This window comes from Lynx rufus, unplaced genomic scaffold (genome assembly GCF_022079265.1).
Source record: "Lynx rufus isolate CCGP_SWC_20201006 ecotype Redwood Valley unplaced genomic scaffold, mLynRuf1.p SCAF_2, whole genome shotgun sequence".
In the NCBI taxonomy this organism is placed as follows: Eukaryota; Metazoa; Chordata; class Mammalia; order Carnivora; family Felidae; genus Lynx; species Lynx rufus.
In genome coordinates, this window is record NW_025814834.1 from 176,401,556 (window position 1) to 176,415,319 (window position 13,764).

At 47.2% G+C, this 13,764-nt stretch overlaps 1 protein-coding gene across 1 annotated transcript in view; it reads left to right on the forward strand.

Annotated features, from left to right (window-relative positions):
- C8B (complement C8 beta chain) overlaps nucleotides 1-13,764 on the forward strand; it is a 37,233-nt gene that overhangs the window by 22,937 nt on the left and 532 nt on the right. Inside the window, exons 9-11 of the mRNA XM_047082199.1 lie at nucleotides 2,324-2,487; nucleotides 9,515-9,668; nucleotides 11,748-11,816. Of these exons, the coding sequence (XP_046938155.1) occupies nucleotides 2,324-2,487; nucleotides 9,515-9,668; nucleotides 11,748-11,816 (387 nt within the window). The remainder of the gene's footprint in view (nucleotides 1-2,323; nucleotides 2,488-9,514; nucleotides 9,669-11,747; nucleotides 11,817-13,764) is intronic.

A 13,764-nucleotide genomic window follows, 5' to 3' on the forward strand; every position in this document is an offset into this window, starting at 1 on the left:
AATTTACTCTGGGAGCCAGGAGCTGGCCTGGCTGGAGGCCGGTGGAGAAGGCGGGGGAGGCAGGGGAGGAGGCTGGTCCTTCCGAGACAATGGGTGGGGTAGAGTCTGGAGAAGCAGGCAAAGCCATAAATCATGTAGCGGAGTCCGCACGGCAGGGGAGACCAGACTGGAGGGGGCAGGTATCAAAGCCGAGTGTCCGGGAGCAGGGAACCTGGAGGTCATTCCAGGGAGCTGGGAATCAACACAGCAAGTAGAGTAGGAAAGAGGGACCAATCAGCAGGGCCCCAGGCCCCGGCCTCTGCTGTACCTCAAAGAGCAGTCCCCACCGACTCCACTTTACTAAGCTTGCACCGGGGATCGTACGTGGAGAAAGAGTTCCAACACCTGAAAGAAAACAAAATAAAACAACGACAAAAATGAACTGCTGGTCTAGAACCATCCCTTGCACTCTTGACTGATGTGTGATTGATATTGTTTATTTGCTCATTTTGGTGGGGCTGGGTTGGAAGATAGGTCCCATAAGGGAGACATGCACAGAACACAGGTGCTCTTTAATTTTTTTTTAAGTTTATTATTGAGAGACAGAGACAGAGCATGAGCAGGGGAGAGGCAGAGAGAGGGGCAGACACAGAATCTGAAGCAGGCTCCAGGCTTTGAGCTGTCAGCACAGAGCCTGACGCGGGGCTCGAACTCACCAACCGTGATATCATGACCTGAGCTGAAGTCGGACGCTTAACCGACTGAACCACCCCGGTGCCCCTAGGTACTCTTTAAAGAAGACTCATAGGGAGCACCTTGGTGGCTCAGTTGGTTAACGTCCGACTCTTGATTTGGACTCAGGTCACGATCTCATGGTTTGTGGGATCAAGCCCCACATTGGGCTCTGCATTGACAGCACAGAACCTGCATGGGACTCTCTCTCTCCCTCTCTCTCTGCTCCTCTCCCATGTGCACATTCTCTCACTCTCGCTCTCTCTCTCTCACACACACACAAAAATAAATAAACTTAAAAAAATAAAAAGGAGATTTGTAAAGTGATCCCTTGCACAGGTCACTAGATGGAATATTGGGCAGGACCCTCATCACTTGCCAACTCCTCCCTCCCTTTTGGAGATAACACCATCCTTGCTTCTGTGTTAAACACATCCTTTCTTTCTTAATAGTTTTACCACCATGTGTATCACTAACCAATACGGCTCAGCGTTGCTTGTTTTTGAACTTTATATGGATGGAATATACTCTTTTCAGTTCTGGGTGGTGGTGGTGTTTTCGTCCACTATCATGTGTGTATAACTACAGCTAGTTGCCATTGCTGCCTAGTATTTTAATGTATGAATATAATACTTTGTCCATTCCACTGTGGAATTTGAGTTATTTCCCGTTTCACGCAAGTGCAGTCGCTGCTGCTAGAGCATTCTTCTGTGCTTGTCTGGCACACGCATGCAAGTATTTTGCAAGGAATGCACCCGGGAGTAGAATTGTTGGGTTGTAGACCGTGTACTTTTTCTGGACTAGTGAATGCAAAGCCGTTTTCTAAAACGGTTGTACCGCTGTCCCCCTACCAGCAGTATACAAGATTCCTTTCCATGGTGCACAGGGTTGCGGGCTCAAAGCTAAGTGGTCACTTGACACAGTTCTTTTGGCATGGGGTGAATGGACAAATTAGAATGGGAAGGACTCACTGATATGATTGAGGGCCTTCTGGGAAACTACATAGATCAAAACAATAATCATATTATAGTAGACGCTCTTTAGTGGGTATCTATCACACACAAAGCCCAGCTTTTACAAATTTTCCTGCCTCTGTTATCCCATACAAAGAAGAGACGTAGCTTAGAGCTTCAGCAAGGCTACCTGGATCAACCTTTTCACCCCTAGTGCCTGAGATTTCTTATCTGCAAAATGAGGATTATATAGTTCCTATTTCATTGTGAAGATTAAGTGAGTTAATACAACACTTAGATTACTGGCTGACACATTAATGATCCATAACCTATCTCCCTATCAACCTATTTATGTATCTATGACCTATCAATCTCTCCATATATATGAATATCCATCAGGTATCTATCTTCCATAGACTCAGTGACTGGCATTTATAGATGTCCCCTCCTTATCCTGCCCCCAACTTGTGTCCTATTTGATTGGGTGAGTTGCCTTTTGCCCTTTGCGTCGTGACTTCTTTGCTGGCGGGATTGCATCTTGTCTACTGGCACCTCCAGGATGAGCTTAGTGAATATCATGGTAACTAGGTTGGGTTGCAGCAAATTCCAGGGTGCCGAAGTGGATCCCCTGACATGCCAGGTCTCTGTGTCGATTCCAGACAGAAACAAGAGAGACACCATGGTGGATGACTTGGTGGTCCTTGTGCGAGGAGGGGCAAGTGAGCACATCACCGCCCTGGCGTATAAGGAGCTGCCGACCGCGGACCTGATGCAGGAGTGGGGAGACGCCGTGCAGTACAACCCAGACATCATCAAAATTAAGGTATATCTGGGGAGCTGCTCTCTCCACCCTTTCCTCTATTCATTAAACAGCTTATGAGGGGCTACTAGGAGCCAGGCTGGGGGATACAGAGCTCAAGAAGACCCACACCCTAATCTCAAGGCACACACATTATAGTAGATAATGTATCTGGAGTGGACCGATTACAAAATAACTGTTGGGCACCAGCTGGAGACCCCTGACTCCCTCCCACTCAGGCCCCCAAGTTGCTAAAGGAAATCAACCATCAGCTTCTAGTTCCAGCCTTCTTAAATTGATACTGTTTCCATTTGGTCAGAGACTCTCTCCAGGCATTATTTGCGTATTTTAACGTTCATTCAACCAACAAATAGTTGCTAAGTTCCTGCAGAGTGAGAGGAACTAAGCCGCTGGAGGAGAGGCAGAGAGATGCAAGTGTGAAACATACACTCTGTGCTAACCGGTAAGACCCGGGCAGCCATGACCGTCGTACAGGACAGGGTAATACTTCACGGTGATCAGTGACGTTTCGAGCACCTACTATATTCTTGACACTCTGCCGGGGTCTTTGGGCATGTTATTGCATCTAATCCTCAAATTGCGTGTGCTTACCTCCGTTTTGTGGCTGATGAAAATCGAGGTCACAGAGGGAGCATCCATCTGTGGCTGCTCAAGAGTCTCTGTTAGGTCTGGGCCCGAGACTTTGACCTCTTCCCTCCCCTCCAGACTTTCCTGTGGGTTTGGTGAATAAAAACTAATGATCCCAACCAACTGTCACCCACACAAGAGCAGTTTTGCAACCTTAAAGTAGGAGGACGTTTGCTAGAACAGGACTGTCATACACATCAGCAGTAGTAGGTCCTTGCCTGTGGGGACTTCTGCACGGGGTCCGTGCTCCATCTCGGGCCATCCTCTCCTTGCTGTTGTCTGTACACTCACTGGTTGTTTGGCATCCACTCCACCCCACCCCCGGGACTTCGTCTTGCCGCCAAGGAGGGGTGACGAGGGACCGGAGCTCTTCACGTGATGCTCTGCAGCTCCCAATCCTGGCAGTTGCCCAGTGTCTTAATTTGTATGTCAAATGCATAGTTTCTGCAGAACAGAAGGCTGCCATTCAAATCCTGTCCTCTGCCGTTTTCAGTAGTGACACTTAGGGTACAGCTGCTGACACGCATCAAGGAGAATAAAGTCAGCTGTAGGTTGTAGGCAGCTCCAGAGAACTCTGGGGTTGGCTGATGGTGTGGTGACATTGCTTGGAATCACGGATGGGCATGGGAGTGAACAGAGCTCAGGGGAAAATAGATCCCCGGTCTTTACTTGTCACTTACACCTTACCTGAATTTTTTTTTTTTCCCCCAAAACCGAGAATTAATGGAGTTTTCCCTGGTCACCTACCTGAATGGGTTGGATGTGCCAGACCGGGCATTGGGAATGTCAAGTGTCAGGCATGTGATGTGATCTGGTGTGTGTGTGTGTGTGTGTGTGTGTGTGTGTGTGTGTGTGTGAAAAAGACAGAGAGAGGAAGGAAGAGAGGAAGACAGGTAGGGCAGGCCAGCATGCTAAGCATCTCAGGCCTGAACACGGTCTTAGGCATGCAGCACTTTACCAAAGGCACAGAGGCCCAGCATGTGTGTGATGTAGTAGAAAGTATCACACTGTCGGGTGTGTGGGCTGAAAGGGGGAAAAGGTGAAGGAAGCAGAGATGTTTTCGGCAGTTGGGGAGGTGAGGTTACTGAAGACTTTTAAGCCCTTCCTTTTGTAAGTCCCTGCCGTGAGTTGGAAACGTATGTTCTGGACATCCCACTCTTCCATGCACTCTTTCCAGCTAGAGAAAACTGCAGATGCCTCCACATTATCTCACAATAATTCTTCTCTGCAGAGTCAGCCCGCCAGGTAGTTAGAGCGGCGATTGTTTTCCAGGACGGCAGAAGCCACTAGACAGGCGATTCCTAGACAGAGTGTTGGCCAGGGGTCGCATGCATAAAGCATTCTTGAGGATCAAGACCTGAAACACGATTGGCGTAGGAGCCAGGTGGGTGGGGAAGAAGAACACCGAAGAGCCCCCTCGCACCGTTCACTGATAGACTTTCGACCCAGAGAAACGGCTCTTTGCCCAGAGTTAACAATAGCCGTGGACACAGAAAGAGAACTCCAAACGCAAAAGATTGAAATTACCTTCAAGATTCAGAAGACAAGCCTACATCTAAAAGTGGAAAAATAGAAGTGAATTTTGGAATGCATTTGCCTTTTTATCGTAAGATTTAAGCAAATGAGGAATTCAGGAAAGAAAAAAGAGATGCTGAGATATTAGACACTCATCAGATGAAAAAGGAAGTGGCTGACTACACGGAACCAAAGGCACAATAGCAGAGGAAAGCCTACGTTGGAAACTGTAAAGAACAGAATTGACACTGCAGAAAATTGAGTCAGTGATGTGGGAAGGCGCCATAAAAACGTTCTCATAATGTAGCAGCGAAAGACAAAGAGATTAAAACAATGACGTAAAAGAAATATGATGGAAGAGAGTACAGAAGGAGAAATCTGAAACTCAAGGACTTCTTCCTGAGAAAGAGACAAGATTAAATTTGAAGATGGCATTCATCATGGACATAATAAGGGAAATGTCCCTGAGCTGATGACACAAAATGCAGAACTCGTTGAAAAGTGGGCAAAAGTACTGAGAGCAAAACGATACAGAAACACATCCTATGATGTGATTTTTTTTTTTTAACTTTTAGAAACAAACCTATTCTAAAAAAAATAAAGGTGGTTCTGGTCTTAGAATTCTTTGCAACATGAAGTGCCTGAAGGCAGTGTAGTGACAATGTCATGAAGGAGAAGCTCGGGGCCCAGAGAAACGGTCGTTAATGGATTAAAAAAATCCCAAAGACACTTTGCATTATTAAAGGAGTCACATAAAAATTGCCAGGTTTGGCAAATGGAAAATATAGCATGTCTAGTTAAATTTGGATTTCAGACGAATAATGGATAATTTCCTAATATAAGCATACCCCAAATATTGCATGGGACATACTGATATGACCAAATTATTTGTTATCTGAAATTCAGCTGTAACTGGGGAGATTCTGTATTGGACTGGCAAACCTAGTCACAAACTCAACCACTCGTGAGCATTTCTATAAGTAGCCAGGGTGGCTAGGTTGTCGTCTGAGGTCCAAGCTGATGGAGAAGCTACTGTATAGAGCTCAGGCATTTCCCAGAGTAGAAGGAAAAGATATAGTTGTGAATGGTGTTCCCACAGAGGTCAGGAAGGCATTGGTTATGCTGCAGTGAAAAAACTTCCCAAGTCTTAGGGACTGAGTACAACACAAGTTTATTTCTCAATCACACAACATGCCCAAAGTATATTGGGGAGGGGGCTTTTCACATTGCCACTCAGGGATCCGGGCCACGGAGGCTTGATGTGGTCATATGCTCCGAAGATCACCGCTGCATTGGTAAGGCAAGGGGATATGTCCCTTCACTCTGTCCTGAAGGCTTCACCCTGGAAAGGACGCCCCCTCTGCTCTCTTTCCACTGCTCAAAACAAGTCATGTTGCAAACCTGCCCTTTAGAACGTCAGGGAATTGCAGCCCTGCTATGTATCCAGAAAGAAAAGCGGCTGATCACTTGGTAAGCAGTGATAATCACACCTTTCTGAAGGTGTGACCACCGTACCTTTCTAAATCGCTGTACTCAAAGATTCTCTAATGGCAAATTACTCTGACCAAGAGAAGGGTTAAAATACAGATGTTGTGGTAACATTGCCTGGTAAGATAATGTCAGACTCAAGCCATTGGAGCTCACCCCCCAAAATAAATTCTGGATGTCAAATAAGGAAACCATGAATGTAATTAAATGACAGGTAACACCCCCACAAGATAATTTTGCCACAAACAAAATCCTAAATGTATAAAGAATGATACAATTTCTAAGAAAGACACATTTCAAAGGAAATAGACAACTCTTAGCACTAAGATGACGAATAAATATGCAAAATGTTTAACTTTCCTAGGAATAAGAAATGAAAAAGTAACAACATGATATTTTTTTACCTATCAAATTGACAATGATTAAAAATCTATAATATTCAACAGGGCGCCTGGGTGGCTCAGTCGGTTGAGCATCCAACTCAGGTCATGATCCCCGGGTCATGCGATCAAGCCATGTGTAGGGCTCTGTGCTGAGAGTGGAGTCTGTTTGAGGTTCTCTCCCTCTCTCTCTCTCTTTCTCTCTCTCTCTCTCAAAAAAAAAAAATTGTAATACTCGATATCATTGAGAGAAATGAGATGGGCACTTTCATAAAATGAGATGAGAATATAAATTGAAACAACACTTTATATAACCATCTATACCTAGGAAAAAATTTGTATCAAAGAATATTGAACAGCATGGGGAAATGCCTATAATATGCTATTAAGTGAGGCAAGTGGAAAATAAAACTGCACTTTTCTTTTTTTTTTTTTTAATTTTTTTTTTTAACGTTTATTTATTTTTGGGACAGAGAGAGACAGAGCATGAACGGGGGAGGGGCAGAGAGAGAGGGAGACACAGAATCGGAAACAGGCTCCAGGCTCCGAGCCATCAGCCCAGAGCCTGACGCGGGCTCGAACTCACGGACTGCGAGATCGTGACCTGGCTGAAGTCGGACGCTTAACCGACTGCGCCACCCAGGCGCCCCAAAACTGCACTTTTCTCATGCCACTGCTTTGGTGTAAATACCTGTCCACTTAACTATCCAAAAATATTCACTGAAAGGACACAAACCACAATGCTAACCATTCGATTCCTTTTCTGCCACTTACTGACTGTGTGACTCTGGTCCATCTTTTTAACTTTTCTGTGCCACAGCTTTTTCATCTATCTGTAAAATGGGGATACAGAAGACTGCCTGTCTCAATAGGATTGTTGTAAAGATTAAATTAGAGAATGTATGTATTTAGTTCAGCACCGGATTACTGCTACCATTCCAGTAATTATTCATTATCATTAAGAATGGTGATCACCAGGGTCCGTCACAAGGAAGGGCATGGAGGTTAATAAATAGCGAGGACCATCTCTTTGCAGCAATATGATAAATAAAAGGGCATGTTCACAAGGGCAAGTGTGCGTAGGACCCAGTGGTCAATATGAGTAGTTAGGACTGTGTTTTGGGGGGAGAAATAAGGAAGACAGACGGGGGAGAAAGGAAGAAGAGGAGAAAAGAGAGAAACGAATGAAAGAAGAACGGCCAGGGAACGAAAGAAGGGACAATCATGCCATATTAACTTAGAATTAAAAGGGAGCTATAGAGTCCTAGGAGTTGCTGCTCAGTTCCAAGGCAAACCCCAGTCTGCAAAATTTGGGGAACGCTGGTATAGGAATTGGAAAATGGGAATAATGAAGCCATTTTTATCAATAATTATCACGAGCTCGTAAGAAAAACAAAAGCTTTGGGTTAGAATCCTGGAAATACTATTAAAGAGCTCTTTGACTTTGTTCAGGTCACTTAACCTCATCTGAAAACGGGGCTGATAATTGCTACCTTGTGAGGACGGAGTGGGCTCACGTTTGTGAACCGTCAGCAAAGCTTCTAGAACACAACACATGGAGGAGGTTTATTCGGGTTCTGCCACTGACTTGTTCTCTGTCCTGGAGCGCATCTCCGCGCTGGTAGGAGAAGGCCTGGGGGGTTAAAGGCAGCCTTACAAGGTGCTCTGACAGGGAATACGGATTGTTGGAGGAGCTCATACTGGTATACAGCCAACCCCCCTTCCCTCCCCCACGTGCGGCCAGCAGGCTGGACGCTTCTGCAAACCGCCTCTGGATCAATTCATTGACCACAAAACGGTGAGACAATGGGACCACCGAGGGGCCTTGCTTTGCCCACTGGAGCGAAGGTCAGCATCGGACGCATTAAGAAATGGAAGCAATTTTCTTCCCACTGGAGGCTTCTATTAGGTATGATTGCCTGCATTTAGACCCTAAACTCTCCAGAGCTGGATTAGGGCAGGAACAGAGACAAAATCTGGAGAGGAACCTGGCCCTGGAGCTGAAAGTAGGACCCAGAGGCTCCAAACATTTTTAACTACCTCTTTGCACTTCTTCCCAGGCTTTTCCTAGCCCACAGCCATCTGTGGCTTCCTCTGGTCGCACACTGCCAGGTTCGCTGGTGACCAGCGGCTCGCTCTCTGTGGCTAGGTTTCTGTTTTCCGCCCCTCTCCTCCCAGCCAGCTGCCTTTGCCCTGATGAAGCCTCCCACCCCCTTTTGTTGACCATCCACTTTTATTAGCTGTTCTCACGAAGCTTGGGGCTAGACCCTAGACCCCAGACCCCAGAGCTGAGCAGTATAAAGTCCTGATCTCCAGCAACTTACCTTCTTAATTCAAGAAGGAAAAGAGATTTCAACACATAAAATAATAATAATAATAATGAATGACCACAAAGGAGCAAAGAGATGGAATTTGTATTGGGTAAAGAGACTTTGTATCAGATGAGCACTGGACAGTATTCTGAGCACTTCATAGTGGGAAGATATTCTGTGAACTTGGGAGCTGGAGAAAGGCTTCGTGATGGTGGTTCTTGCGTGACGTGAATGGTTCTTGCCAAGTTGGGATGGGGGAGCCATGTTGGGACGAAACTTCTAGAACAGTTTCAAAGAGCTGCTTGAAAGTCACCTCCTCTCCCCAACCACAGGCAGGTTAACCAGCTGCTCCTCTGCCCGCATTCCACGTTTCCACCGTTTCCGGACCTGCTGTGCTGTAAGAATCTGTTACCGTGTCTTTATCTCTGGACTCTGAGTTTCTTGAGAGTGTGGATTTTATGTTACTCATTACTCATGCTTCATGCCTGGCACTTAGGAGGTATTCAGTAAGAGTTGACCTGATCTCAGATGAGTTTATCTGTGGATATTGGATAGGGTGGTTCAAAGAGAGGATGGGTCATCCATCCGGTTCCAGATGAATCCACCCGTCTCCGTGCACCGACCCCTTGCTCATTCCTGCGGACCCCTGCGTTATCCTTCTATTTGGTGAATATTTTCTGTTGAAATACATCCCTTTCCTCTCCCCAGGCAGAGCCTCTGTATGAACTGGTGACGGCCACAGACTTCGCCTACTCCAGCACAGTAAGGCAAAACATGAAGCGGGCCCTGGAGGAGTTTCAGAAGGAAGTCAGCTCTTGCCACTGTGCTCCTTGCCAAGGGAATGGAGTTCCTGTCCTGAAAGGTACCGTTTCCAGGCAGCTGGTGTCCCTGTGAAAGACATTATCTGGAGGGGCTGGTGCTGTGGCCAGAACACATCATCAAATCCATATGCCCTCCAGAGTATCTCAAGAAGAGTTCTAGATCAATCCCTGGTCCTCTTCCTGAGGCCCCACGGTCTGTCATGAAGTCCTCTTTGCTTTCTCAGGGGACAAAAAGAGCCCCCTGGCCATTTGGAGCCTCGTAAACTGAGCTTCTCCATGTTGAACAGGCATTCAAGAGACCCAGAGCTACTGATGCTTGGGCCCCCACCTGGATCCTTGTGTGAGAATCTGGAGAAAGCTCCTCATCAGGAAGGGTAAACCCTCTCCAGGTAGTTCTAATCTGCAGCCAGGGTGTGGCTCACAACTGCTGAAGTCTCCGCCTCCTTGGAGCACAATGAGGTGGGATTGGACAGAGGCCCCCCGCCCCGCCCCGCCCCCCCCCCCCGCCCCGTCCCCCCCCCCCCCCCCGCCCGAACTCAGGTGCACCTCATGGGCAAATAGCACGATGTTCCTCTAAGGCAGATCTCAGCCCGAGCTGCATGTGAGAATCACCCAGGGTGCTTTGCACAAACACAAAGCCCTGGGTCTCAGCCCGAGCTAGTTAAAGTGAATCACTGGGGATCGGCCTTTGAAAAAGCCTACCAGATGTTTGCACTATGGCATCAGGGCTGCGAAGCTGATCCACAGCTTAATCCGCTGGCAGACAGGATCCATGATTCCACCAGCTTACAAACCAGTGGGAAAGCTGGACTTTCCCGCTGAAGTGTACTGACCAGTAGGACAAGGGTTAGCCTGTTTCCCAAGAAGTCAGAGTGCAGGCAACTAGGTCATCTACCCTGGCCGCCGGAATGCCTTGGTTCCAGCCACAATGGACATGGCAGGTGGCAACATCACGCAACTGAAGTAGCAGGCCTAGGCTGTGCACGTCCTGACCAACGCATGGTGAGAAGATGGGGGGATGGGGGAGCAGCAGCAAGGATGGGCCCCTTGAACTTGATTCCTAACTTCAAGGGCCATATCTGGGGCCACTGCGATCAGCAGGGCAAATTTGGGGTTGGCTGAGGCCTGGGATCTTGTGTTCCTGTCATAATGGCCAAGGAAGAGTCCAGTCCAGCGTGAAGCCAAAAGAGGGTGTCAGGTGCAGTTGGGTCCAGCAGATCTGCACCCAGGGAGGGAGCCAGCTGGAGTTAGGGCAGAACCTCTGTGGACAGAGCCAGCTCAACCGGGCAGAGACAGGAGAAGACCTGTTCCCAACTGAGGTTGGAGAGTATGTGTCTAGCTTCTTGGACAAGGTGAATGGGAGCAACGGAGACATAAGTGAAAGCCTAAGGCTGGAAAGTTCTGCTGTCAGGACAGAGACAGGGGAGGAAGTGGGGAGGAAGTCAGCAAGAAATGGGATCAGCCCATCAGCTCAACGTCGTGATCCAGGGTTGCTGAATTCCCCTTGCCTTCATGTGAAATTTGGACCTGGAAACTGGAACCCACCTAAGGATGTGCACTAGTGTGAGAGAGAATGCAAAGCCAGAGACAGGGTTGTTCATGGGCCTGACTTCTAAAGGATAATCCTGTGAAGGGACTCTGTGTGATCCAGATGTCACTCCAAGGTGACATGTTACAGATCAACTTAAGGAATAACTTCCAAAGGGCCAGAATTGGCCAAAGGTGGGACGAGACATCTGAGGACAGTGAGTTCCCAATCACTGGAGTGTTCGAGCAGAGGCTGGAAAATTAGATGGCTCGGGGTGAAATTGAGCACCAGTGACCCTTGGCTTCCGCGACCACTAACGTAGCTTCCAACACTGGAAACTCACATCACTGGGTCAAACATGAGCTCACGAGTAATTCCCCTCAGCAACTCCGTATGGTTCCCCGTGACAGGCAGTAACCACCCTTCAGGAGCACAAGACCCTCAGGGAAGGAGTAGGTATTCTTAGCATGGGACCTTCTTATCTTAAACCCTTCAACTAAATGTTTCCCCTATTTTAACCTAATGGCAAAGTGATGTGGAGGGCTGAACTCCAGGAATTGTGTTTCACACTCTGTCTGCATTGTCTTTTCAGAATCCCGCTGTGAGTGCATCTGTCCTGTTGGATTCCAGGGCCCAGCCTGCGAGGTCACCAATGAGAAAAGTAAGGAGTCTTGAGTCGGTTGGAAAAGGGAAATCTGGGCAGTTCTAGAGAATAATTGAAAAGGGCAAGAGCACAGGGGATGCTGGGTTGGGGGGCGGGTGCTATGAAATTTGAGATCCATCCTGGCTCCTGACTTTATCTTTCATTATTTTCACACCTGAGAATGCTTCATGTTACAGGACTGTTAATGCACGGCATTTGCAAGTCATTTCTTTGAATCCTTCTGGAATGCTTACCTTCTTTCTTTCTTTTTTTTTTTTTTTTTAACTGAACTTTTATTCAGTCCTCAAAATCCAGCAGGGATGCCCCTTCTTCTGTAAAAGTTCTAAGCCTCCACCCCTGAGTAAATTTAGTTAACTCTTCCTATGTGTTCCTGTAGCACTTTGAACATATACCTATTATAGCTCTTAGCACATTATGTTTTGGGTTGTGTGTGTCTTTCTCCCCAACGTGTGTGAGCAGAGATCATGTGCCATTTGTTTCTGAGTCCCCATGGCCCAGCCTAGTTGGTGCTCAGTGCTCTGGTCTGAATTAACAGAGGAAAGACTAGACTATCATTGGGATCCTTTCCAGCTCTCAAATTCTTTGGCCAGTTTATTACCTAAGAGCTCTGAATATGCCCCCACCCCTGACTCCTCCTTCCCTTTCCTTTCCTCTGTGTGGCTTTTGGATGATATCATTAAAAAAAGGAAATGGCATGGGGCACTTGGGGTGGTTCAGTCGGTTAAGCGTCCGACTTCAGCTCAGGTCATGATCTCACAGTTTGTGGGTTTGAGCCCTGCGTTGGGCTCTGTGCTGACAGCTCAGAGCCTGGAGCCTGCTTCAGTTTCTGCGTCTCCCTCTCTCTCTCTCTGTCCCTCCCCTCCCTCCCTCCCCCCAAAGAATAAAAATAAAAAACAAACAGAAAAACAACCAGGCACTGTACTACGTATCAGGCACCTTGATGAGTGCTTGGACTCAGCTTGTGCTTGAGTTTCATCAGTAACTGTGACCTTGAGCAATTTACTTGACCTCTTTGTGCCTCAGTCTCCTCATCCGTAAAATGGAGCTGGTGGTATTAACTACCTCCTAGAGCTGTCTTGAGTTTCTCATGAAACCTCAAAGCGCTTGGAATAATGCCTAACACATGTAGGAGCAAAATAAGTGTTGGCTAGTTTGTTTTAGAGCAAAATAAAGTGCATTTTACATAACACTAAATCTTTTTATCCTCACAACAACATGACAGAGTAGGTACCATCAATATCCTCATTTTATTGATGAAGAAACTAAGGTTCAGTGAGTCACTAACTTGACCAGAGGTCACACAGTAAGTGTAGGAGCCCAGGTTCGGGCTCAGTGGATCTTGCACTATCCATTCTCCTCCCCGGTGAAATGCTCACCTCCCACCACCAGCACAAGCTCACACGGTCCTGTGCCCAGTGAGTGTGTAATCGCACAACCACAGGATTTCTCCTGGTTGGAGGAGACACTGGACATCTCCTGCTGTAGCCTTCTCGTTTCACCAGTGGGGCAGGCCCAGAGATACTAGGTGATGTATGCAGAACTATACTGCCCATCGGAGGCTCGGCCAGACACCTGATGTATCAGGGTGGATGGAATCGGTTACTTGTCAGTCTCATCAACAACCACAGAATCCTCATGGGAAAGGCAAATGTCAGGGAGGGGAGAGTGCATTATTTGTTATTATTTCATAGAACACGCAGTGCTTACGGTATATAACAGAGTTCCTGCTTCGTACTTTGACAACAAGTAAACTAGCCAGCATCCTATACCTGGGAGGTGACCCAGCTGGGAAGCACTCGTGCATTCATCCAAAGAATGTTTACTAAAGACCCCCTGGGTGCCAGCTTAGGTGCTAGGGTTCAGTGGCGAGCAAATCATATATAGATCCTGTCATCGTGGAGATTACTCTTTAGAGAGAAAGACCGACGTCATTTGAATTGTCCCA